The sequence below is a fragment of the Lithobates pipiens genome, unplaced genomic scaffold (assembly GCF_037356315.1).
Source record: "Lithobates pipiens isolate NorthernLeopardFrog02 unplaced genomic scaffold, aLitPip1_a1.2 Scaffold_23, whole genome shotgun sequence".
NCBI lineage: Eukaryota > Metazoa > Chordata > Amphibia > Anura > Ranidae > Lithobates > Lithobates pipiens.
In genome coordinates, this window is record NW_027507785.1 from 315606213 (window position 1) to 315631304 (window position 25092).

The 25092-nt window shown below is 47.0% G+C and overlaps 2 protein-coding genes across 4 annotated transcripts in view; one reads left to right on the forward strand and one right to left on the reverse strand.

Annotated features, from left to right (window-relative positions):
* EFCAB7 (EF-hand calcium binding domain 7) overlaps positions 1 to 7846 on the reverse strand; it is a 112918-nt gene extending 105072 nt beyond the window's left edge. For both annotated transcript variants that reach the window (XM_077450560.1, XM_077450559.1), the window contains exon 1: positions 7720 to 7846. The gene's annotated coding sequence lies outside the window, so the exon portion shown is untranslated. The remainder of the gene's footprint in view (positions 1 to 7719) is intronic.
* Positions 7847 to 7876: 30 nt separating this feature from the next.
* ITGB3BP (integrin subunit beta 3 binding protein) overlaps positions 7877 to 25092 on the forward strand; it is a 100207-nt gene continuing 82991 nt past the window's right edge. For both annotated transcript variants that reach the window (XR_013262108.1, XM_077450563.1), the window contains exon 1: positions 7877 to 8088. Coding sequence is in view for 1 of the 2 variants with exons in the window: in XM_077450563.1 (XP_077306689.1) it covers positions 8084 to 8088 (5 nt within the window). In the remaining variant the exon portion in view is untranslated. The remainder of the gene's footprint in view (positions 8089 to 25092) is intronic.

Below are 25092 nucleotides of genomic sequence, written 5' to 3' on the forward strand. Positions count from 1 at the left end.
CATTGTTCTCTAAAGCATTATTTTGCAATCCAAGGCTTCCTGATGATTCCCCTCCTAGTTGGTCTCTGTCATGGCTTCCTAATGATGTCCCCTCCTAGGCTGTACTTGTTATGGCTTCCTGATGATACCCCCTCCTTGGCAGTCTCTGCCATGGCTTCCTAATGAAGCCCATCCTCCTAGGCGGTCTGACATGGCTTCCTGATGATTCCCCCTCCTAGGCGGTCTCCGTCATGGATTCCTGATGAAGCCCACCCTCCTAGGCGGTCACTGTCATGGCTTCCTGATGAAGACCACCCTTCTAAGCGGTCTCTGTCATGGCTTCCTGATGATTCCCCCTCCTAGGCGGTCTCCGTCATGCATTCCTGATGAAGCCCACCCTCCTAGACGGTCTCCGTCATGGATTCCTGATGAAGCCCACCCTCCTAGACGGTCTCCGTCATGGCTTCCTGATGAAGCCCACCCTCCTAGACGGTCTCTGACACCCCGGACTCATAGCAAGTAAACTGAATAGCTTTGGGCATCATTTAACCAGGAATGCGACCAGTGCTGAATCGCAAGGGAGTCTACAGGGGACAGGGCCAAAGATCGGATGAGAAAGCTATTTTGATTTTTCTAAATTATGGGAAATTTATTTTTAAAAAAGAGAGTTAGGCTTCAAAAGAGATCCTCATTTAAAGAGGAACTCCAGGCTTCCCCAGGATTACAGGCTCCTCTCCTGGACTGAAATTACTGACTAATTTCACTATAAAGCACATCCCCCTCCCTCCTACCGCTTTCCAACCATGCATCTAGCAAGGATTTTAATATTTAATTATCTATGATTGACAGCGTTTGTATCAGCAACTTGGAGCTTCCCCCAAGATAAGCACCATCACTAGGTATGCAGGGAGATAGGTCATGTCTGTTCTCCTGTCTCTCTTCCCCTGTTTTTTTATTGGTTGCTAAGGTACAGGCAGCAACCTGCACCATTATTAACCAATGATGCTGTACGGCATGGCTACCTGTGTCATAGCAGCCAAGAACACCAGGTTGCAGGGGCCGTCTGCGTCCTAGCAATCAAGAATGCTAGAAAGCAGTTGCTGTCTGTGTCCTGACAACCAACGGGACTAGGTGACAGGGGCTACCTGCATGCTAGCAACCAAGGATGCTAGACAGCAGGGGTGACTTGTGTCCTAGCAACCAAAGATGCTAGGTTGCAGAAGCTGTCTGCTTCATAGCAACCAAGGGCACTAGGTGACAGGGGCCACCTGCATCTTAGCAAGCAAGAATGCATATAGCTGCAAGAGCCACCTGCTTCCTAGCAACCCAGGATTCTAGGCTGGGGCCACCTATGTCCTAGCAATCAAGGACACTAGGCGCCAGGGGCCACCTGCATCCTAGCAACCAAGAATGCCTAGCTGCAGGAACCACCAGCTTTCTAGCATCCTAGGATGTTAGGTTGCAGGGACCGCCTGCGCTCTAGCAACCACAGATGCTAGGTAGGAGGGGCCACCTGAATCCAAACAACAAAATTAAAAGACAGAGGGGGTGGAACAGGAGAACTGGACATGCCCCCTTCCCCAGGGGTGTTCTCTGAACATGGGGCTTTAACAACTGAGCTCTGGATGATTTATTATCACCCACAAATTGGGCTTTTACCAGGGGAGGAGCAGAAAAGCTTGTTAAGCAAGAAATAAAAGAGGGGTTTTCTTCATATTTTCATACCATTACATTGGAGAAACGAATACAGGTATTTATGGATCTGTATTTATTTTTTTAATACTTATAAGAGTTCTTCTTTAAAAAGGTAATTACATATCTGTCGCATCTGAAATATGATCATGAAATATGGAACAGCATTAAAAAACCAAAACAATAAAAAAAAAAAAAATCATCTACTTCTGCTTTTAGGTGAACTTTTGATGGCTGGGGGGGAGAAGCCCTTTAAGTGACCTGCCTATTGCCTTTCATGTCAGCATTAATGACTACATGTACACACTGGCATGTTTGTTGCCCTTAAGAGGGCAATGCTGGATGAGCCTGGGGCGTATTTCCTGACCGCCATACAGAATCCATGGCTGCAAATTCCAGCCCTGCCACCCCCCGCGGGGACAGAGAAATCTCTTCTATGACTTCCAGTAGCCCGGGCCGGCGACACAGTCATTTTCACTGTGTTGTTGCTCTTACAGCTCCTAACATTATTTTATCGGGATAACTGCTGAAATATCTTGCAGCATAATGATGTGATGATGTCCCATTCAGCGTTGAGCAGGAGCTATACACCCGGTCCCCTTCAGGACTCATTGCATTCCTGCTACAGAGGTTTCAATCAAAAAGGCGCCTCCTCTGAGCGATGAAGTTTTTTTACACTTGGGAGAGAACGATAATAACCGTCTCTCATGGATGAAGTAGCCGATTTGTATTAGGCTCGCTGCATGCCTGACACTTTCCCTATTACTGCAGCATTAAAAGACCCCATGGGGAAGAGATGTCACAGCCAGCCTGCCGCTAACTGGTGTCATTACAAGCCGCTGACAAGCATGCTGTGACAACACGCAGCCGGCGCTCTTTATAACCCTGCCGGATACCGTCGCCTTCTTTTTACTATTTGTAAACAGTCAATAAAACAGGAAAGAAAAAAAAAAAAAGCTGTGCACTGAAAAACACCTAGAGAAGAGCAAAACAATTACCTGACATGGCAAGCAAAAACATAAGCTGCATAGAAGGGATGTGATGCCTAAAAACCAGGTGGATTAACAGCCGCTGAAAATGGAACGTGGACAGCCAAGCATAAACCTCAGTACATGAGGCTTCAGCTGCAATTAGGGCTCATTTACACTTGCGTTGGAAACGCTTTTTTTTTTTTTAACCACTTGCTTACTGGGCACTTAAACCCCCCCGCCTGTCCAGACCAATTTTCAGCTTTCAGCGCTGTTGCACTTTGAATGACAATTGCGCGGTCATACAACACTGTACCCAAATGACATTATTATCATTTTTTTCCTCACAAATAGAGCTTTCTTTGGGTGGTATTTGATCACCTCTGCGGTTTTTATTTTTTGTTAAAAAAATTGAAAAAAAACTAATTTTGTTATAAAACTTTGCAAACAGGTAATTTTTCTCCTTCATTGATGTACGCTGATGAGGCAGGAGTGATGGGCACCAATGGGTGGCAGTGATGGGCACTGATTGCTTACACTGATAGGCAGCACTGCCAGGTGGCACTGATTGGCACCACTGGTGGGCATTGATATGTGGCACTCGTGGGCATTGATAGGTGGCACTGGTGGGCAACAATGACAGGTGGCGCTGGCAGGGGGTACTGAATGGCACAGAGGAGGCAGATGTGCCTCCTTCCTCTTCGGGACCGATGTCCCTTTAACATAAGCCATTGATCAGCTTTTTTTTTCTCCTCACACTGTCAGCATGAGGAGAAAAAAAAAACGATCACAGAGCTTTTGTTTAAATTATGTGATCAGCTGACAGCTGATCACATGGCAAGGGGCCGGGATCGACCCCTTACTCAGATCGGTGATCAGCTGTGACTCGGTGATCACAGGGCACATGCGGGACGCATGCACAGGGGCGGACGTCCTATGAAGGCCTCCCGGAAATTGAGGTCCACGCTGTAGCCGTCATTCGGCTATGGTCCGGACCTCAAGTGGTTAAAGCACTCTGAATGCCAATCAATCCCTTCTCAGTAAATTAAATGGTCAGCTTACAGTGCTGTTCACTCTGTTTACATGTTGCGTTTTCAAAAATGATACCTTATCTCACATTTTTTGGTGCTTTAAAGCGTCTCCAAAGCCTCCATAGAAGCCTTCGAACATGCTCGCTTACAGCACCTGAAGCTTTTGGAGGTGCTTTTATGCAGCGTTAGCATTGCTTTGTTTTGGAGGTATTGCAGGTATGAAATATCCCAGGCTACACTGGGAAACCAACAAGCGAACAGGACGTCATCAGCAGTCACTTCCGGTTCATGTGTATATTTTTTCTGGAAGTGTCTGGTGAAGATTTGACATCTGATGTGCAGCAGCAGGAAGGGGAGCGGGGTTTGGACTGGACCGGAGCAACTAGCAGACAGCATACATGGTGTACAACATGAGAACGCTATAGTGGAAGATGAGCGGGGACTGGAGAGAGAGGGCTGAGCAGCAGAGGATCAGCAGCGCTGGGGGTCCAGGGGAGGAGAAGCTAGCAGATGTCACAGATGGTTAGCGGCAAGGGAGCAATATAGCGGGAGGAATGCAGGGACTAGAGAAAGTGTAATATCATTAAACCAGAAGATAAGCAGAGCTGGGGGATACTACCGAGCGGGGCATCAGCAGAGCTGGGGGTTACTACCGAGCGGGGCATCAGCAGAGCTGGGGGTTACTACCGAGCGGGGCATCAGCAGAGCTGGGGGTTACTACCGAGCGGGGCATCAGCAGAGCTGGGGGTTACTACCGAGCGGGGCATCAGCAGAGCTGGGGGTTACTACCGAGCGGGGCATCAGCAGAGCTGGGGGTTACTACCGAGCGGGGCATCAGCAGAGCTGGGGGTTACTACCGAGCGGGGCATCAGCAGAGCTGGGGGTTACTACCGAGCGGGGCATCAGCAGAGCTGGGGGTTACTACCGAGCGGGGCATCAGCAGAGCTGGGGGTTACTACCGAGCGGGGCATCAGCAGAGCTGGGGGTTACTACCGAGCGGGGCATCAGCAGAGCTGGGGGTTACTACCGAGCGGGGCATCAGCAGAGCTGGGGGTTACTACCGAGCGGGGCATCAGCAGAGCTGGGGGTTACTACCGAGCGGGGCATCAGCAGAGCTGGGGGTTACTACCGAGCGGGGCATCAGCAGAGCTGGGGGTTACTACCGAGCGGGGCATCAGCAGAGCTGGGGGTTACTACCGAGCGAGGCATCAGCAGAGCTGGGGGGGTTACTACCGAGCGGGGCATCAGCAGAGCTGGGGGGGTTACTACCGAGCGGGGCATCAGCAGAGCTGGGGGGTTACTACCGAGCGGGGCATCAGCAGAGCTGGGGGGTTACTACCGAGCGGGGCATCAGCAGAGCTGGGGGGTTACTACCGAGCGGGGCATCAGCAGAGCTGGGGGGTTACTACCGAGCGGGGCATCAGCAGAGCTGGGGGGTTACTACCGAGCGGGGCATCAGCAGAGCTGGGGGGTTACTACCGAGCGGGGCATCAGCAGAGCTGGGGGGTTACTACCGAGCGGGGCATCAGCAGAGCTGGGGGGTTACTACCGAGCGGGGCATCAGCAGAGCTGGGGGGTTACTACCGAGCGGGGCATCAGCAGAGCAGGGGGGTTACTACAGAGCGAGGAATCAGCAGAGCTGGGGGTTACCACGGAATCAGCAGAGCTGGGGGTTACAACTGAGTGGGGAATCAGCAGAGCTGGGGGTTACTAATGAGCGGGGCATCAGCAAAGCTGGGGGTTACTAATGAGCGGGGCATCAGCAAAGCTGGGGGTTACTACTGAGCAGGGCATCAGCAGAGCTGGGGATTTTTACCAAGCAGGGTATCAGCAGTGCTGGGGGTACTACTGAGCGGGGGATTTGCTGAATGAGGGTACTAATAATCTGGTGATCTGCTGAACAAGTGTGCTAATAAGTTGGGGGTCTGCTGAACATGGGTACTAATGAGCTAGGGATCTGCTGATTGAGGGTATTACTGAGCCGGGGGTTCTACTGGGCCCCTTTAAAACAACAGAAAATCAACACACGCAGGGCATTTGCCAAGCTTTATTAACAGCTTCAGGACCGCCTCATGTACATATACTGCAGCAGGGCGGCCCTTTAGTGCAAAATCACGTACCTGTACGCAATGGTTTTCTTCGGCCCTGGGGCACGCACGCCCTGCTCGCGCTGTGATTGGACACAGCGGGAACCAATCAGCAGATCCTGCGGACCCCGATATCCGCCGGAAACCCAGTGATCATTCCGAGAGAGGCAGATCGCCGTTCTCCTCGATGGGAAGACAGAGATCTTGTGTTTCTGCTAAGCAGGAACATGGATCCCTGTCGTTCTTCAGTTAAACCATCCCCCACACAGTAAGGATGCACTTCCGGGGAACACATTTAACCCTTCGACCGTCCCTGATGTTAACCCCATCCCTGACAGTGTCATTAGTACAGTGACAGTGCATTTTATTTTATTTTTTTTAGCACTGATTACTCTATTAGTGTCATTGGCACCCAAAAAGTGTCAAAATTATCAATTAGGTGTTCGATTTGTCCGCCGCAATATCGCAGTCCCGCTAAAAATCGCTGATCGCTGCCATTACTAGCAAAGAAAATAAAAATAATAAAAAGTCCATAAATCTATCCCATCGTTTGTAGACGTTATAACTTTTGCGCAAACCCAATCAACAGATACGCTTATTGGGATTTTTTTTGCAAAAAAAAAAACATGTAGCAGAATACATATTGGGCTAAATTGTTGAAGAAATTTGATGTATTACATTTTTTTATTAGTTATGCTTTATAGCAGAAAGTAAGAAATGTTTTTTTTTTTTCTAAATTGTAATTTTTTTTTGTTTGTTTATAGAGAAAAAAATAAAAACCTCAGAGGTGATCAAATACTAGCAAAAGAAATCTCTATTTATGGAGAAAAAAAAAAGAAGCATTCATTTTAATTGGGTACAGCGCCGCACGACCGCGCAATAGTCAGTTAAAACGACGCAGTGTCATATTGCAAAAAATGGCTTGGTCAGGAAGGGGGTAAAGCTTCAAAAAAAAAAATTTTTTTTTTAATTTGTGTATTGGGGAATTTGAAAAATCGTAAATTCGAAAAAATCCGGAAGTTCTAAAACAAAAATCGTAAATATCGTAAATTCGGGAATTCAAAAGAAAAATGTAAATTTGAAAAAATAAATAAATAAATAAAAATCTGAAAGGTATTGGAATTTCCTTTCAAATTTGGCTGTTAGTGAATGCAACAAATACAAATTTATCTGGAGTTACGAAGTATCCGAAATAACGAATGCCGCATCTAAACAAATGGAACGGAACTAATTAATAATAATAAATTACAATAATAATAAAAAAAGTCCATAAATCTATCCCCTATTTTGTAGACGCTATAACTTTTGCGCAAATCAATCAATATATATGCTTGTTGCGATTTTTTAATTTTTTTTAACCAAAAATATGTAGAATACATATTGGCCTAAACCGAGGGAAATTTTTTTTCATTTTCATTTGGGTACAATGTAGCATGACCGCGCACATTTTTTTATTCAAAATGCGACCCCCGCTGAAAACTGAAAATTGGCCTGGGCAGGAAGGGGGTGAAAATGCCCGGAAGTGGTTAAATTGCATTGCGTTTCTGCAAAATGCACTGAAAAAAACACAAAAAACGCATAGGTGTGAAGGGAGCCTTCGGGGGACAACGCTGCTCCTTCACGGATAAGGGGCAGAGTGGAGCGTTGTCACCCCCGGGCAGGAAGTGCGTTACCGAGAGGAAAATAAAAGGAAAAGCGCCAAAAAATAAAACGAATGCAGCCACCACATCGGAGCGCAATATATGATATTTTTTGGGGTTTTGATCGACTTTAATTCTATAAATATTCGATCTGTATGGCCTCCAGGTTATGGAATTTTCTTTTATATCAGACATGCAGCAGTTCTATGACAGGGAGCCGTACACTCCACAGAGGAGCCTGGCAGGACGGTGTAGCCCCTAGGGGCCCAAGGCCGACAGAACCAATATATACCCCCCAACACCCCCAGCAGGCCTCCCTCACCTCACTGTGCGCTCCCCGAGCTTCTCTCTGTTCACCGCCGCTGTTCCGTTACCAGGGGAACGCGGGCCCGGAAGTGACGCTTTGTTCCCAAAAGAAAGATGGCCGCTTCAGGCACGGGCACCTCACCCAATCCCCGTCACTTTTCATCGGTTTCTCTCACGTAGAGCTGAAGCGGGGGCGGAGAAGAGTTGGAACGTTTATTTATTTTATAATCTACCGTGTGTGGTTTCTAAGAGCCCGGAAGAATGTCACTAGCGGGGCGGAACGGAAGTTTGAGGGGTGGGTGTTCCCGAGGGGGAAGGGATATAGCGGTGCACGCGGCGCCCTGATAAGATTGAAAGCAGCTGGCCCCCCGACTTCCGACATGCCGTGAGTGTGACCCCCCTCACATCTTTCCCCCCCCCACACCCTCCTTCTATCTATGGCTGTTCTCTCCCCCCCCCGGGAACCACCATGTCCTCCCGGAGGAGCTCCCTCCATTGCTGTGTATTTATGGCTGGAGGAGGGTTACACCCCTGGGAGCTTCTTCTTTTACCCCCTTAGGGAGGTTTTCCCTGGGGACCCATTTACATGGAACACCTTATCTGCAGCCCAGCGTCCTTCACTTTGGATGGAACCTCAACACATTCCTTTAAAAAAAAAAAAAAAAAACAATATTTATTACTTTTTGCTATAATATCCCACAATTTTTATCCAAAAAAATAAAACAAATTTTCCTCAGTTTAGGCCGATATTTATTCTACATATTTTTGGTAATAAAAATCGCAATAAGTGTATATTGATTGGTTTGCGCAAAAGTTATAGCGTCTACAATATAGGGGATAGATTTATGGCATTTTTATTATTTATTTTAATTTTTTTTTTTACTAGTAATGGCGGCAATCAGCGATTTTATTTATTTTATATATATATATATATATATATATATATATATATATATATATATAAAATATTCTTTCTCTGGACTGCGACATTATGGCGGACACTTTTGACACATTGTTTAAACCATTGACAATTAGAGCTGCACAATTCTGGCCATAATGAGACTCACAAATTTTTTTGCTTAGAATAAAAAGATCACAATTCTCGCGGCGTAAAATCTTGAACATTTTTTGTTTTTTTTATTCATGGGGGGAAAAAAATAAATAAATACAGTGTGACATAAAATATTGCAACAACCACTTGATTCTCTAGGGTCGCTACTAAAAAATAAATATATATATATATATATATATATATATATATATATATATATATATATATATATATATATATATACATATATATATAATTTATATAAAATGTTTGGGGATTCTCAGTAATTTTTCTAACAAAAAGAAAAAAAATGATTTTAACTTGAAACCAACAAATGTCAGAAAAAGGATTAGTGTTTAAAGAGGAAGTAAACCCTGATGGGTTTACTTCCTCTTTTTTTCCCTGCAAAGGTAAAGCATAATGGACTACTGTGCATCGCATAGTAGCTCATTCTGTGTCACTTACCTGACACAGGAGCCAGCGAAGTCGCCGCTGTCCCCTGTAGTCCGCCGCATCCATGTTGCTGGTGGCGTCTCGCAGCTCCGACGAATCACAGCGGCGCAGCCGCGATGACGTCACTCCCGCGCATGCGCACGGGAGTCGCGTCTCGCAGCTCCGCCGCTGCCATACGGCGAAGCCGCGATGACGTCACTCCCGCTCATGCGCACGGGAGTCGACAAATTAGGCAAATCCATTCTTGGATTTGCCGCATTTAGTGCGCCTGCGCGCCGCTGTCTACGGCGCATGCGCCGTAGACAGCGGTGCCCATTTTCGGGCAAATATCTCCTAAACCATATAGGTTTAGGAGATATTGCTTGGACCTACAGGTAAGCCTTAATCTAGGCTTACCTATAGGTCCAAGTTGTTTGGAAGGGTTTACTTCCTCTTTAAGTGGTTAAAGAGGAAGTAAACCCAGATGAGTTTACTTCCTCTTTCATTCCCTGCAAAGGCAAAGCAGCTCCGTCGTTGAGAATGCCGTGCTCAGTGCGCCTGCGCGCCGACAGCGGTGCCTGTTTTCGGGCAAATATCTCCTAAGCCTATATGGTTTAGGAGATATTTCTTGGACCTACAGGTAAGCCTTAATCTAGGCTTACCTGTAGGTCAAAGTGGTTTGTAAGGGTTTACAACCACTTTAAACTTCCCTCATTAAGGGCCGGTTCACACAGCAGGCGAGGCGACTCCGACTTGCCTCGCCGTGACCTGCCGCGGCCTCAGCGGCGACTTGCAAATGAATTCTGTATAGAAGTCAATGCAAGTCGCCCCGAGGTCGCCCAAAAGTAGTACAGGAACCTTTTTTCTGAGTCGGAGTGACTCGAGTCGCTCCTCTCAGAACGGTTCCATTGTACAGAACGGGGGCGACTTGCGAGGCGAGTCGTGTCGCCTCGCATCGCCCGCTGTGTGAACCGGCTCTTACACACCAAGTGTATTCCTTTGATCTAAAGGACAAACTGTTACAATGTTTATACTTTAAAATTCCACTGCTAAAGATTGTTGTGATTCTTGGCAGACTGCCAGTTTTTATTTTTTTTCCTTTCTTTTGATGGCTGTCGGCTTCAGCAGAGCAGAGAGAATTCTCTGCATAGAAAGAATCAGGAAATACTTTGTCAAGATCGCAAGGGGGGGATAACGATAACGATTCTTAACGATTAATTGGGCAGCTCAAACAATTATAAAAATACACTGATTACTGTGTAAATGTCACTGGCAGGGAAGGGGTGAACACCAGGGGGTGATCAAGGGGTTAACTGTGTTCCCTAGGTGTGTTCTAACTATAGGGAGGATGGGACTGACAAGGAGGAGAGAGATCGGTGTTCATAGTAAGAACACACAATTTGTCTCTTCTCCCCTGAAAATCAAGATTTGTATGTTTACACTAGGGTTGTCCTGGGACCAATACCAAGAATTTGTGCAAGTGCTTGTACTCGCACAAATGCTCCCAATGCCAGATCCGATACTCGAGTGACAAAGCCACCCGGTGCAAGCGGAAGTGACGTTTGGACATCTCGACACCCATCTTGGTACACCCTGCACTCAGCCACAGTTGGCCAGCAGCGGACATTTTGTTACACCCAGCCCATATAGTTCAGGCTGGGTGTAACAAGATGGCTGCTGCTGCTTTTATGCGGCCGGGTGCAAGGAGTATCAAGATGGGCCATCGCAGGCAGCCCATCAGTGCTCATAAATGCCACCTATTAGTGCCCAATGTCCATAAGTGCCGCTCGTCAGTGCCAGAGCCACCTGCCAGTGCCGCTCGTCAGTGCCAGTGCCGCTCGTCAGTGCCAGAGCCACCTGCCAGTGCCGCTCGTTAGTGCCACCGGTCGGCGCCAGAGCCACCTGCCAGTGCCGCTCGTCAGTGCCAGTGCCACCGGTCGGCGCCAGAGTTATTTGCCAGTGCTACCTGTCAGTGCCATCTGCCAGTGCTCATCAGTGCCACCTTATCCTATCAGTGCTGCATGTCAGTGCCACCTAATCTGTATTGTATTGTGTTTTGAAAACTGTCACATGACATAAAAAAAAAAAAGTATCGGTACTTGTACTCGGTCTTAAAAAATTGGTCCTGGGACAACCCTAGTTTACACACACACATCCCGGTTCTCTCTCTGTCATGAGCGATCGCGGGAGCCCGGCGGTCATCGCACCCGCCAGCACACACTGTGCGCCCCTAGTGACCAAAAGGCAAAGCGACGTAACATAACGTCGTTTCACCCAGCCGTGCCATTCTGCCGCAGTAAAACTGCAGCGGTTGGTCGGCAAGCAGTTAATACAGGAGGAATCAGAGCCCTGCTCCTTAGCGCTTACAATCTAAGAGGGAAGGTCAAGAGATACAAGAGGTAATAACTGTGGGGGATGAGCCAATGGAGAAAAATAAATGTACAGTTGTTGGGTTGGGGCCAGATAGGCTTCTGTTAAAAAGATGAGATTTCAGGGATCGTCTGAAAGCGGACAAAGTTGGAGAAAGTCAGACAATTTTGGGTAAGACATTCCAGAGGGTGGGAGAGTCTCGGAAGAAGTCCTGGAGGCGAACATGGAAGGAGGTCCTGGGAGGAAGGAAGAGAACGGTCTGGTTGGTATTTAGAGACCAGCTTAGTGATGTAGCTGGGGGCAGAGTTGTGGATTACTTTGTAACTTGTTATTATTTTGAATTTAATTCATTGGTTGAGTGGCAGCCAATGGAAGGATTGGCTGAGAGGAGTAGCAGACGCCGAGCAGTTTGTAAGGTGGATGAGTCTGACAGCAGTATTGATGATGGACTGAAGGGGGCGATAGCCTCATGTAAAGGTAATCCCATGAGAAGGGAGTTGCAGTAGTCGAGGCGAGAGATGACCAGGGCGTGGATTAGGAGCTTTGTGGGGTCATTGGTTAGAAAGGGGCGTGTTTTGTAGATGTTGCGGAGGCGGCATGAATTGGACAGTGATTGGACACGGGGCTTAAAGGATACAGTTCAGGATTAGACCTAGAACCTTGACGTAGAGGAGGCGGAATGATAGTTGAGCCGTTTGATTTTGACAGAGAAATCGGGGGGAGGGGGGAGGTGCACGTGGGGGAGGAAATATCATGAGCTCCGGTTTTGGATAGGTTGAGTTTAAGGAAGTGATGTGACATCCAGGCTGATACAATGCCATGAAAAAGTATTCATACCCCTTGAAATGTTCCATATGTTGTCATGTTTCAACCAAACGCATAAATTGTATTTTATTGGGATTTTATGTGATAGATCAACACAAAGTGGCACATAATTGTGAAGTGGAAGGAAAATGATTGTTTTCAACTTTTTTTTTTTTTTTTTTTTTTTTTTTTACAAATATGTGAAAGGTGTGGGGTACATTTGTATTCAGTCCCCCCCCTTTACTCTGATACCCCTAACTATAATCTAGTGGAACCAATTGCCTTCAGAAGTTGCCTAATTGGTAAATAGTCCACCTGTGTGTAATTTAATCTCAGTATAAATAAAGCTGATCTGTGAAGCCCTCATAGGTTAGTTGGAGAACCTTGATGAACAAACGGCATCACAAAGGCCAAGGAACACACCAGACAGGTCAGGGATAAAGTTGTGGAGAAGTATAGAGCAGGTTTGGGTTATATAAAAAAAAAAATATCCCAAGCTTTGAACATCTCACGGAGCTCTGTTCAATCCATCATCGGAAAATGGGAAGAGTATGGCACAACTGCAAACCTACCAAGACATGGCCGTCCACCTAAACTGACCCGCCGGGCAAGGAGAGCATTCATCAGAGAAGCAGCCAAGAGGTCCATGGTAACTCTGGAGGAGCTGCAGAGATCCACAGCTCAGGTGGGAGAATCTGTCCACAGGACAACTATTAGTCGTCTCTCCACAAATCTGACCTTTATGGAAGTGTGGCAAGAAGAAAGGCATTGTTGAAAGCCATAAGAAGTCCCATTTGCAGTTTGTGAGAAGACGTGTGGGGAACACGGCAAACATGTTGAAAGTGCTCTGGTCAGATGATACCAAAATTTAACTTTCTTTATCGTACACCATAGGACACCGAGCCTCAAGTAATCATTTGGTGGGTCATGGGCCTACCTTCAGGTGTTGGCACTGGTATAACCAATACAGGAAGTTGGCACCCCTATATAATCCCTCCTCCTTCCAGGAGTAGCTCAGTTTTTTCGCCAGTGTCTAAGGTGTTGGTCACGAGTGAAGATATGCTCTGCGGAGCTCCAGGAGGTATCCATGCTGGATTTAAAAAAACCAAAAGTTATAGCATCAACAAAATAGGGGATAGCTTTGTGGCATTTTTTTTTTATTAGTAATGGTGGCGATCTGTGTTTTTTATTTATTTATTTTTTTAATATCATGATTGCGACATTATGGCAGACACTTTTGACACTATTTTGGGACCATTGTCATTTATACAGCGATCAGTGCTATAAAAATGCACTGATTACTGTATAAATGACAATTGCAGGAAAGGGGTTAAACACCCGGGGGTCGATCAAGGGGTTAAGTGTGTCCTAGGGAGTGATTCTAACTGTGGGGGGCAGGCACTGACATGGCAGCAATCACTGTACCCGGTGACAGGGAGCAGTGATCTCTGTCATGTTACTAGGCAGAATGGGGAAATGCCCTGTTTAGGCATCTTCCCGTTCCACGATTGCGGGCACCCGGCGAACATAGAGTCCGCGTGACCTGTAGTCACGAAGCACACGGTGGGTGCTCCACGCACCCACAATGCTGCATCTTAAAGGGGATGTACCTGTACGCCCGTTTGCCCAGCCGTTCCGACGTATATCGTCGTGCACTGGTCGGCAAGGGGGTTAAGTAAAACCATTTGATCAAGAATATTGCTGTTTTGAGAAAAGGGTAACGTAAAAATACCGCCCCCCCCCCCCCCCCAAAAAAAAAAAAGAACTCTTTGCGTGACTGTCATGCCAACAGTAAAGCATCCTGAGAGCATTCATGTGTGTGGTTGGCTTCTCAGCCAAGGGAATGCTGGGCCCACTCACAATTTTGCCTAAGAACACAGTCATGAATAAACGGTACTAAAACATCCTCAGGCTCCAAGAACAACTTCTCCTAACCATCTAAGAACAGTTTGGTAATGAGCAACAATGCCTTTTCCAGCATGATGGAGCTCCTTACCATATGGCAAAGGTGATAACTAAGTGGTTTGGGGAAGTGGGAACAAAAAAAATTGAAATTTTGGGTCCATGGCCAGGAAACTATCCAGACCTTAATCTCTTTTGAGAACTTGTCAAAGGGGTTGTTAAGAAAAAGTTTACTGTTATAATATTTTATTATTTCAACATTTCTAATTTTCTTAAAGAAAAAGTGCACAGTCTACAATAATGCCATTAGTGTGTGGATTTACTGGATTATAAGAGTATATATATATATAATGTGTATGTATATGTATGTGTGTGTGTGTGTGTGTATGTATGTATGTGTATATATGTATGTATATGTATGTGTATATATGTATGTGTGTGTGTATATATATATATATAATATATATATATATATAATATGTGTGTGTGTATATATATATATATATATATATATATATATATATATATATATATATATATATATATATATATATATATATATATATATACACAGTGGTGTGAAAAAGTGTTTGCCCCCTTCCTCATTTCCTGTTCCTTTGCATGTTTGTCACACTTAAGTGTTTCGGAACATCAAACCAATTTAAACAATAGTCAAGGACAAAGCAATTTGTAAATGAAGGTGTTTATTATTAAAGGTGAAAAAAAATCCAAACCATCATGGCCATGTGTGAAAAAGTGATTGCCCCCTTGTTAAAACATACTATAACTGTGGTTGTCCACATCTGAGTTCAATTTCTCTAGCCACACCCAGGCCTGATTATTGCCACACCTGTTCACAATCAAGGCATCACTTAAATAGGAGCTGCTTGACACAGTAAGGTCCACCAGAAGATCCTTAAAAGCTACACATCATGCCGAGACCCAAAGAAATTCAGGAACAATTGAGAAAGAAAGTAATTGAGATCTATCAGTCTGGAAAGGGTTATAAAGCCATTTCCAAAGCTTTGGGAATCCAGCGAACCACAGTGAGAGCCATTATCCACAAATGGCGAAGACATGGAACAGTGGTGAACCTTCCCAGGAGTGGCCGGCCGCCCAAAATTACCCCAAGAGCGCAGCGACAACTCATCCAAGAGGTCACAAAAGACCCCACAACAACGTCCAAGGAACTGCAGGCCTCACTTGTCTCAGTTAAGGTCAGTGTTCATGCCTCCACCATCAGGAAAAGACTGGGCAAAAATGGCCTGCATGGCAGAGTTCCAAGGAGAAAACCACTTCTGAGCAAAAAGAACATCAAAGCTCGTCTCAATTTCTCCACAACACATCTTGATGATCCCCAAGACTTTTGGGACAACATTCTGTGGACCGATGAGACAAAAGTGGAACTCTTTGGAAGGTGTGTGTCCAAGTATATCCGGCGTAGAAGGAACACTGCATTTCATAAAAAGAACATTATACCAACAGTAAAATATGGTGGTGGTAGTGTGATGGTCTGGGGCTGTTTTGCTGCTTCAGGACCTGGAAGACTTGCCGTGATAAAAGGAACTATGAATTCTGCTGTCTACCAAGAGATCCTGAAGGAGAATGTCCGACCATCTGTTCGTGTACTCAAGCTGAAACAAACTTGGGTTCTGCAGCAGGACAATGATCCTAAACACACCAGCAAGTCCACCACCGAATGGCTGAAGAAAAACAAAATGAAGACTTTGGAGTGGCCTAGCCAAAGTCCTGACCTGAATCCTATTGAGATGTTGTGGTATGACCTTAAAAAGGCCGTTCATGCTCGAAAACCCTCTAATGTAACTGAATTAGGACAATTCTGCAAAGATGAGTGGGCCAAAATTCCTCCAGGACGCTGTAAAAGCCTCATTGCACGTTATCGCAAACGCTTGGTTGCAGTTGTTGCTGCTAAGGGTGGCCCAACCAGTTATTAGGTTTAGGGGGCAATCACTTTTTCACACAGGGCCATGATGGTTTGGATTTTTTTTCACCTTTAATAATAAACACCTTCATTTACAAATTGCATTTTGTGTTTACTTGTGTTGTCCTTGACTATTGTTTAAATCGGTTTGATGTTCCGAAACACTTAAGTGTGACAAACATGCAAAGGAACAGGAAATGAGGACGGGGGCAAACACTTTTTCACACCACTGTATATGTGTGTGTGTGTATATGTATATGTATGTGTATATATATATATATATATATATATAATGTATATGTGTTTTTTTTTTTTGTTTTTTTTAGCAGAGACCCTATAGAATAAAATGGTGGTTGTTGCAATATTTTATGTCACGCCGTATTTACGCAGTGGTCTTTCAAACACAATTTTTTTTTTTTTTTTTTTTTTTTAAATAGACTTTACAGCTTAGTTTTCATTTTTTAAAGTTAGCCCAATTTTTTATTTTTTGTATAATGTGAAAGAAGACATTACACCGTGAGGATCATGATCTTTATTCTAAACAAAAAAATTGTGATTTTTCATTTTAGCCAAAATCCTGCAGCTCAAATTTATTGTCAAATTTTGTCAATGCTGAGAGAGAGGGAATACAAGACAAGTTGATAAAAAGTGATGTTTGTTGTTCCACTTACTAATGGTCTGAGCCTCTCAGGGTCCGTTCACACAGGGGCAACACGACTTGTAGGCGACTTGAGTGAGGCATCTTGGACACGACTTGAGTTAAGATCACAGCGCGACTTGGGACGACTTCAACACGACTTGTGATGACTTCAACCTGACTTGGGACGACTTGCAAGTCGCCCCAGGCCAGGCGACTTTTGCCGTGGCCAAGCAGAGAATGAGCTCAAGGGGGAACTCCACGCCAAATTTCGGAAAAAATTTGGCGTGGGGGCCCCCTCCGAGAGCATACCAGGCTCTTAGGTCTGGTATGGATTCCAAGGGGAACCCCCTACGCCGAAAAAACGGCGTGGGGGTCCCCCCAGATCCACACCAGACCCTTATCCGAGCACGCTTCCCGGCCGGCCAGGAAAGGGGGTGGGGACGAGCGGGCGGCCCCCCCTCCTGAGCCGTACCAGGCCGCGTGCCCTCAACATGGGGGGGTGCCTTGGGGGAGGGGGGGGGCGTGCGGCCCCCCACCCCAAAGCACCTTGTCCCCATGTCGATGAGGACAAGGGCCTCTTCCCGACAACCCTGGCCGTTGGTTGTCGCGGTCTGCGGGCGGGGGGCTTATCGGAATCCGGGAGCCCCCTTTAATAAGGGGGCCCCCGGATACTGGCCCCCCACCCTATGTGAATGAGTATGGGGTACAATGTACCCCTACCCATTCACCTGTGAAAAAAAGTACAAAAAAAAACACAACACAGGGAAAAAATATTTTATTGCACAGCTCCGGGGGTCTTCCGTCTTCGGGGGTCTTCTCGCCAGACTCCTCCGCTATCTTCTTGTAGCTCTTTTGCTAGCGGAGGAGTCCGGCTTTCTTCCTCGCCGCCGGCCTCTTCTCCCGACTTCGGGGGTCTTGTCCCCCTCTTCGGTTCTTCTGCCGGGCCACCGCGCCTTCTTATAGCTCTTTTACAGGCGGTGGCCCGGTCTTCTGTCGCCGCCGCCTTCCGTTCTCCTTCTTCTTCTCCTGGAGATGTTGACTCGACGAGCTCTCCGGCCGCAATGCCAGGGACGCGCTGCGCTGCCACTTATATAGGGACAATGGGGCGGTGTCACATGGGTTGATGTTACATGGGTTGGTCACATGGGTTGATGTCACATGGTAAGGGGGCGGGGTCACCATGTGACATCAACCCATGTGACCAACCCATGTGACATCAACCCATGTGACACCGCCCCATTGTCCCTATATAAGTGGCAGCGCAGCGCGTCCCTGGCATTGCGGCCGGAGAGCTCGTCGAGTCAACATCTCCAGGAGAAGAAGAAGGAGAAGAACGGAAGGCGGCGACGGCGGTGACAGAAGACCGGGCCACCGCCTGTAAAAGAGCTATAAGAAGGCGCGGTGGCCCGGCAGAAGAACCGAAGAGGGGGACAAGACCCCCGAAGTCGGGAGAAGAGGCCGGCGGCGAGGAAGAAAGCCGGACTCCTCCGCTAGCAAAAGAGCTACAAGAAGATAGCGGAGGAGTCCGGCGAGAAGACGGAAGACCCCCGGAGCTGTGCAATAAAATATGTTTTCCCTGTGTTGTGGTTTTTTTTGTACTTTTTTTCACAGGTGAATGGGTAGGGGTACATGGTACCCCATACTCATTCACATAAGGTGGGGGGGCCGGTATCCGGGGGCCCCCTTATTAAAGGGGGCCCCCGGATTCCGATAAGCCCCCCGCCCGCAGACCCCGACAACCAACGGCCAGGGTTGTCGGGAAGAGGCCCTTGTCCTCATCGACATGGGGACAAGGTGCTTTGGGGTGGGGGGGCCGCACGCCCCCCCCTCCCCCAAGGCACCCCCCCATGTTGAGGGCACACGGCCTGGTACGGCTCAGGAGGGGGGGGCCGCCCGCTCGTCCCCACCCCCTTTCCTGGCCGGCTGGGTAGCGTGCTCGGATAAGGGTCTGGTGTGGATCTGGGGGGACCCCCACGCCGTTTTTTCGGCGTAGGGGGTTCCCCTTGGAATCCATACCAGACCTAAGGGCCTGGTATGCTCTCGGAGGGGGAACCCACGCCAAATTTTTTGCAGAAATTTGGCGTGGAGTTCCCTCTTCAGAGCTAATAATTCTGTCAAAGTCGCCTCCGTATAGACAGAAATCCGACTTGGAGGCGACCTCCATTGAAATCAATGGGTACCGGTCGCCTACAAGTCGGATTCAAGTAGTACAGGAACTTCTTTTGAAGTCGGAGCGACTTCAGTAGCGTGCATTAAGACAGCTCTCATTCACTTACATTGGTTTTTAAATGTCCGACCTGAGGCGACTTGGGGCGACTTGAAGTCGGATCCCAAGTTGCCCCTGTGTGAACGGACCCTCAGCCTGTGCATTTTCCTCTGAATTTAATGTACAATTAAAACTGTTGAACTATTGATTCTTCCTATCGCAATAAGCACAACCCACAAGTATATTAGGCACACTTCTTATGTTAGAAATACTTGAAGAGAATAATTAAACATTTCTATTTGTTTTGATTAATTTTAAGGAAAGCACTTTGTGCCAACATGACCCTTGCTCTATTCCACCCACCTCTAGAGAGGTCACCTGCAACACTGAATACCCTCTCTGCTGCAGGTCTAATGCAAAAGTTTTAGCTGGTGATAAAAAGTGTCACTGTTTGACAGCCAAAAATCTGTTGATGTGTAGTCCGAGACCAAGTCCTCCCTGATGGCAACTTGGTGCAAAAACTCTTCCTTATATTTTCTGATTTGCAGCTCTATGCTGCTTGGGGAGATCCTCTGCCGGGGTCTTCTGTGGCATTTAGAAAGACACTGAAAGACTGGTCGCTTGGATGTGGATGCCGGTGGCGGTTCTTCTTCCACTTCCTGCCATAGTTGTTCCACCACATAGTCTTCTTCAGAAATTCCTCATGGTGTGTGTGTGTGGCAATGTGGATTTTCTTACGGCATACTCTTCTGTCTTTTTAACCACTTCCCGACCAGCGCACGCCAATGTACGTCGGCAGAATGGCACGGGCAGGCATATTGGCGTACAGGTACGTTCATTTCTATATGCCGCCCTGCCATCGCGTGCGTGCCACTCGGGACCCCCATGAGTCCGGTCGTGGGTCACGTGGACCTGGTCGCCGCAGAGATACCTGCGATCGTCTCACGGGGAGATGCCGTTGTAAACAGCATCTCCCCGTTCTGCCTAGCAACAAGTGATTGGAGCAGAGATCAGTGTTCACTAACACAAAGCCCAGCCCCCCCACAGTTAGCAACATGCCCCTAGGAACAATTAACCCCTACACTGCCAGTGTCATTTACACAGGAATTACTGCATTTGTATAGCACTGATTGCTGTATTGCTGACATTGGTCTCAAAAAATGTCCGATGTGTCCGCCATAATGTCGCAGTCGCGCAAAAAAATCACTGATCGCCGCCATTACGTGTAAAAAAAAAAAAAATAATTAATAAAAATGCCATAAAACTATCCCCTATTTTGTAAACACTATAACTTTTGCGCAAACCAATCAATAATGGCTTATTGCAATATTATTATTTATTTATTTTTTTACCAAAAATATGTAGAAGAATACGTATCGGCCTAAACTGAGGGAAAAAAAATATTTTTTAAGATATTTTTGGGGGATTTATTATAACAAAAAAAAAAATAATGCTTTTTTTTTTTTTTTTCAAAATTGTCGCTCTATTTTTGTTTATAGCGCAAAAAATTCAAAACCGCAGGGGTGATCAAATACCACCAAAAGAAAGCTCTATTTTGGGGAAAAAAAGACGTCAAATTTGTTTGGGAGCCACGTCGCACGACCGCGCAATTGTCAGTTAAAGCGACGCAGTGCCGAATCGCAAAAAGTGGTCTGGTCTTAAGCCAGCAAAATGGTCCGGGGCTTAAGTGGTTAAAGTGGTTGTATGGTCAATTTTTTAACTTTTACCTACAGGAAAGCCTATAATAAGGCTTACCTGTAGGTAAAAAAAAATCTCCTAAACCGTACGGGTATATTCCCCTCGGTATGCGCCGCTGACTGCAGCGGCGCATGCGCACAAGGGTGTTCTCGCCGTGAAAATCCGGCAGCGCTCGTCCAGCCGGACTGAAATCTCCCGCTTGCATGCGCGGGAGTGACGATATCGCGGCTCCGGCCACTCACAGCGCCGGAGCCGCGATACCCGGAAGAGACGCCGAGGGAGCCAGATGTCGAGGCCTCGTTCTAAGGTAAGTATTTCATAATGAGCTAGTATGCGGTGCATACTAGCTCATTATGCCTTTTGCTTTGCAGGTTTAAAAAAAAATAAAAAATTGCGGGTTTACTACCGCTTTAAGCAGTTCCTGAATATTCTCATCCGCCACAGCAACAAGGATTACACAGACGATGGGGTTGACAAAACAGGCAACTGCTGCAAGTGGAGAGAACATTTCATCAGTTGGATCTAAGAATGAAGCAAAACTCTGGTTCACACTCGCTTTCAATCTCTGTACAATTGTGGCAAGGTCTTGGTAGCTGGTGTTCTGTTTAAAGTCCTCCAAGATGGCCGAGCAGATCAAAGAGGGCAGGGACATGGTGTCACTCGGGAGAGCTTTAGTATGTTCTGCAAAAGACAGCCGTAGGTCACGCAATGATGTGAGCTTTTGCCATTCTCTAGGAAACAAGCTGTCCCATCCCATGTTTGCGATTTGGCAGACTGACTCTTTCAGTTTGAGGAGTCTTGCGATCGTGTTGAATGTACTTGACCAGCGTGTAGACAGTCATTTAAAAGAATAAGGCCACAATGCTCCAATAGCTTCTGTGTTGCTATTGAAGACTTGTGGAAGAGGTTTTCCTATTGATCTTGCTTTATCCAGTATTCTCTTCACACTTGCCTCCTTATGCACTATGTGGACCACAAGTTGCAATTTATGCACCACACGTGGTGTCTGGTCCATGTGGATATGTTGGTACCTAACAAGTGGGACACATAGTCAAATAAGCATAAAGTAATAGAATGGAACAGAAACATTTTTTTTATATATTAATGCCCTGTACACACGATCGGACTTTCCGATGGAAAATGTGCGATCGGAGCTTGTTGTCGGAAATTCCGACCGTGTGTAGGCTCCGCTCCATCGGACTCTTTCCATCGGAATTTACCGACAAACAAAGTTTGACAGCTGGATCTAAAATTTTCCGACAACAAAATCCGTTGCCGGAAATTCCGATCGTGTGTACACAATTCCGACGCACAAAGTGCCACGCATGCTCGGAATCAAATAGAAGAGCATCACTGGCTATTGAACTTCATTTTTCTTGGCTCGTCGTACGCGTTGTACGTCACTGCGTTCTTGACGTTCGGAATTTCCGACCAACTTTGTGCGACCGTGTGTATGCAAGACAAGTTTGAGCCAACATCCGTCGGGGAAAAAATCCCATGGATTTTGTTGTCGGAGTGTCTGTTTATGTGTACAGGGCAGAACACTTAACATCTTATGGGAATACTTTTACAGTACACAAGACTACCCGTAGATTAGATGGCGCCCCCATATCAGTCCTCTCATAGCCATGTGATAATTGACTGGTGGCAACCATGTCATCATGTAAAAGAATAATAAACATGGCTCACCGCAGATCATCAATTTTAGTCTCAGTCACTTTCCGTCATGGGGGAGTCTTCCTCACTAGAGCTGGGTGGTTCTTCTGCTGCTGTTTGTTTGTTTAAATGCTGCCACCATATTGCGCCGTTGTCTGTTTTCACTTCCACTTTGGTATGTCCCACTCTTGCAAGCATTTGTCCACACATGATTTGATTGGCTGTGCAGTGAGGGGGTGGGCTATGTGTTCAAGGGCCAACAATATGCGTTCAGGTTTATGATGTTCAACACAAGTAGCATGCATGGCAAGGAATGAAGCCGAGAGTCCTTTTTTGGTCCACAAATCGGTGCAAATAGATACTCTCTGAGCAGCAGCCACTCTTTTTGAATTTTTGTTTTTCATCATCATACTGTTTGTCTATAAGATTGCTTATTTTAGTTTTCGTTGGAACAGTCCGCTTCCTATCTACTGTCTCCATCATGCTAACAAAGTCCTCATCTTCGGTTGTTCTGACTGGTAATCCGGTGCGCCCAATCCATCTTGCTCTGGCCTCCTCCCTGGCATGTTGTTCCTTTAGAGCAGGGGTCTCCAAACTATGGCCCTCCAGCTGTTCAGGAACTACAATTCCCATCATCATGTCTGTGAATGTCAGAGTTTTACAATGCCTCATGGGAAATGTAGTGACGTGTAGTTCCATAGCTGGAGGGCCGTAGTTTTGAGATCCCTGCCTTAGGCTTGGTTCACACAGGGGCGACACGACTTCAGGACGACTTTGTGAGGCAACTTGGAGACGACCTGAACACGACTTTTTTACACGACCTGGGGCGACTTCTAAGTCGCCCCAGGCCAGGCGACTTTTGCCGTGGCCAATCAGAGAATGAGCTCTGAAGGGGGAACTCCACGCCAAATTTATTTTAAAAATTTGGCGTGGGTTCCCCCTCCGAGAGCATACCAGGCCCTTAGGTCTGGTATGGATTCCAAGGGGAACCCCCTACGCCGAAAAAACAGCGTGGGGGTCCCCCCCAGATCCATACCAGACCCTTATCCGAGCACGCTACCTGGCCGGCCAGGAAAGGGGGTGGGGACGAGCAGGCGCCCCCCCCTCCTGAGCCGTACCAGGCCACGTGCCCTCAACATGGGGGGTGCCTTGGGGGAGGGGGAGCGTGCGGCCCCCCCACCCCAAAGCACCTTGTCCCCATGTTGATGAGGACAAGGGCCTCTTCCCGACAACCCTGGCCGTTGGTTGTCGGGGTCTGCGGGCGGGGGGCTTATCGGAATCCGGGAGCCCCCTTTAATAAGGGGGCCCCCGGATACCGGCCCCCCACCCTATGTGAATGAGTATGGGGTACAATGTACCCCTACCCATTCACCTGTAAAATAAAGTACAAAAAAAAACACAACACACAAGATAAAATAGTTTATTGCACAGCTCCGGGGGTCTTCCATCTTCGGGGGTCTTCTCGCCGGACTCCTTCGCTATCTTCTTCTAGCTCTTTTGCTAGCGGAGGAGTCCGGCTTTCTTCCTCGCCGCCGCCCTCTTCTTCCGACTTCGGGGGTCTTGTCCCCCCTCTTCGGTTCTTCTGCCGGGCCACCGCGCCTTCTTATAGCTCTTTTACAGGTGGTGGCCCGGTCTTCTGTCGCCGCTGCCTTCCGTTCTGCTTCTTCTTCTTCTCCTGGAGATGTTGACTGTCCCCAAAAGTGGAGTTAAAGTGTAATTAAACCCCCCTTTCATTTTTTTTTTTTTTTTTTAGCCAAGGAAGCTGCCATCTTTGCCTCTATTTAATCTACAACTGCCAGGATGGTGCACATGTGATCAGTTATGACACGAGCCATTGGATGGTTTGACAGTTTGTTTGAGAGCACAACCAATGCATTTCCGGCATGTGGTGGTCTGAGGGATGGCCTATAATCGACAGTGAAAAGAGGCCTGGATGCCATTGACTGTCAGAGGAGGCCTGCACAGTTGCACTTGCACTGTTGCACAGTGTGCTCTGGGTGGACGGTGGTCGTCTGAGGTGAGGCCTCAGGCACTCACACAGTCTTCTCTGCCTCTCGGTGGCGGGCACCTGGCTGTCAGCGCTTCCTTCTCTGAGCTGGCCGCTCAGCTGCCATGTGGCTAATCGCTGTGGCTAAACACAGAGGTGTGAAAGCAGCCTAAGTGATCACATTCCCTCTCTTCTAAGCTGCATAAGAGCTGGGGGGAGGAGAAACAGCAGCTCACTGCTCTTCTTCGTGAATGGCCATGCTTGGGGAGGGGGGGGGGGTCGGGACAAGTCTGATCATTGGAGGAGAGCAGGTGTTTTGTCAGATTAGGCGACCTGTCAGATTTTGTCATGAAAATGGCGTTCCATCGCAGCCATCTTGCTACACCCCGCACTCCTCCACAGTAAGGATACAGTGAGAAGGCAGCAAGCAAACATCTTGTTACACCCACCGGAGGCTTGCATTTCACACTTATTTTTAACAGTAAACTGAGCTTATATAGTGAAATTCAGTCTTTTTAAATCCGTAAGACTGTTTTGATGTTTTATTTTTCAAAGCAGCGGTGTTCTGTCAGATTTGCGAAACCTGTGAGATCAGCAGGCTCGCCGATGCTGTTAAAAAGCGACATCAAAACAGTCTTATGGATTTAAAAATACAGAATTTCACATATAAGCACAGTTTACTAGTAAAAAGTGTGAAAATG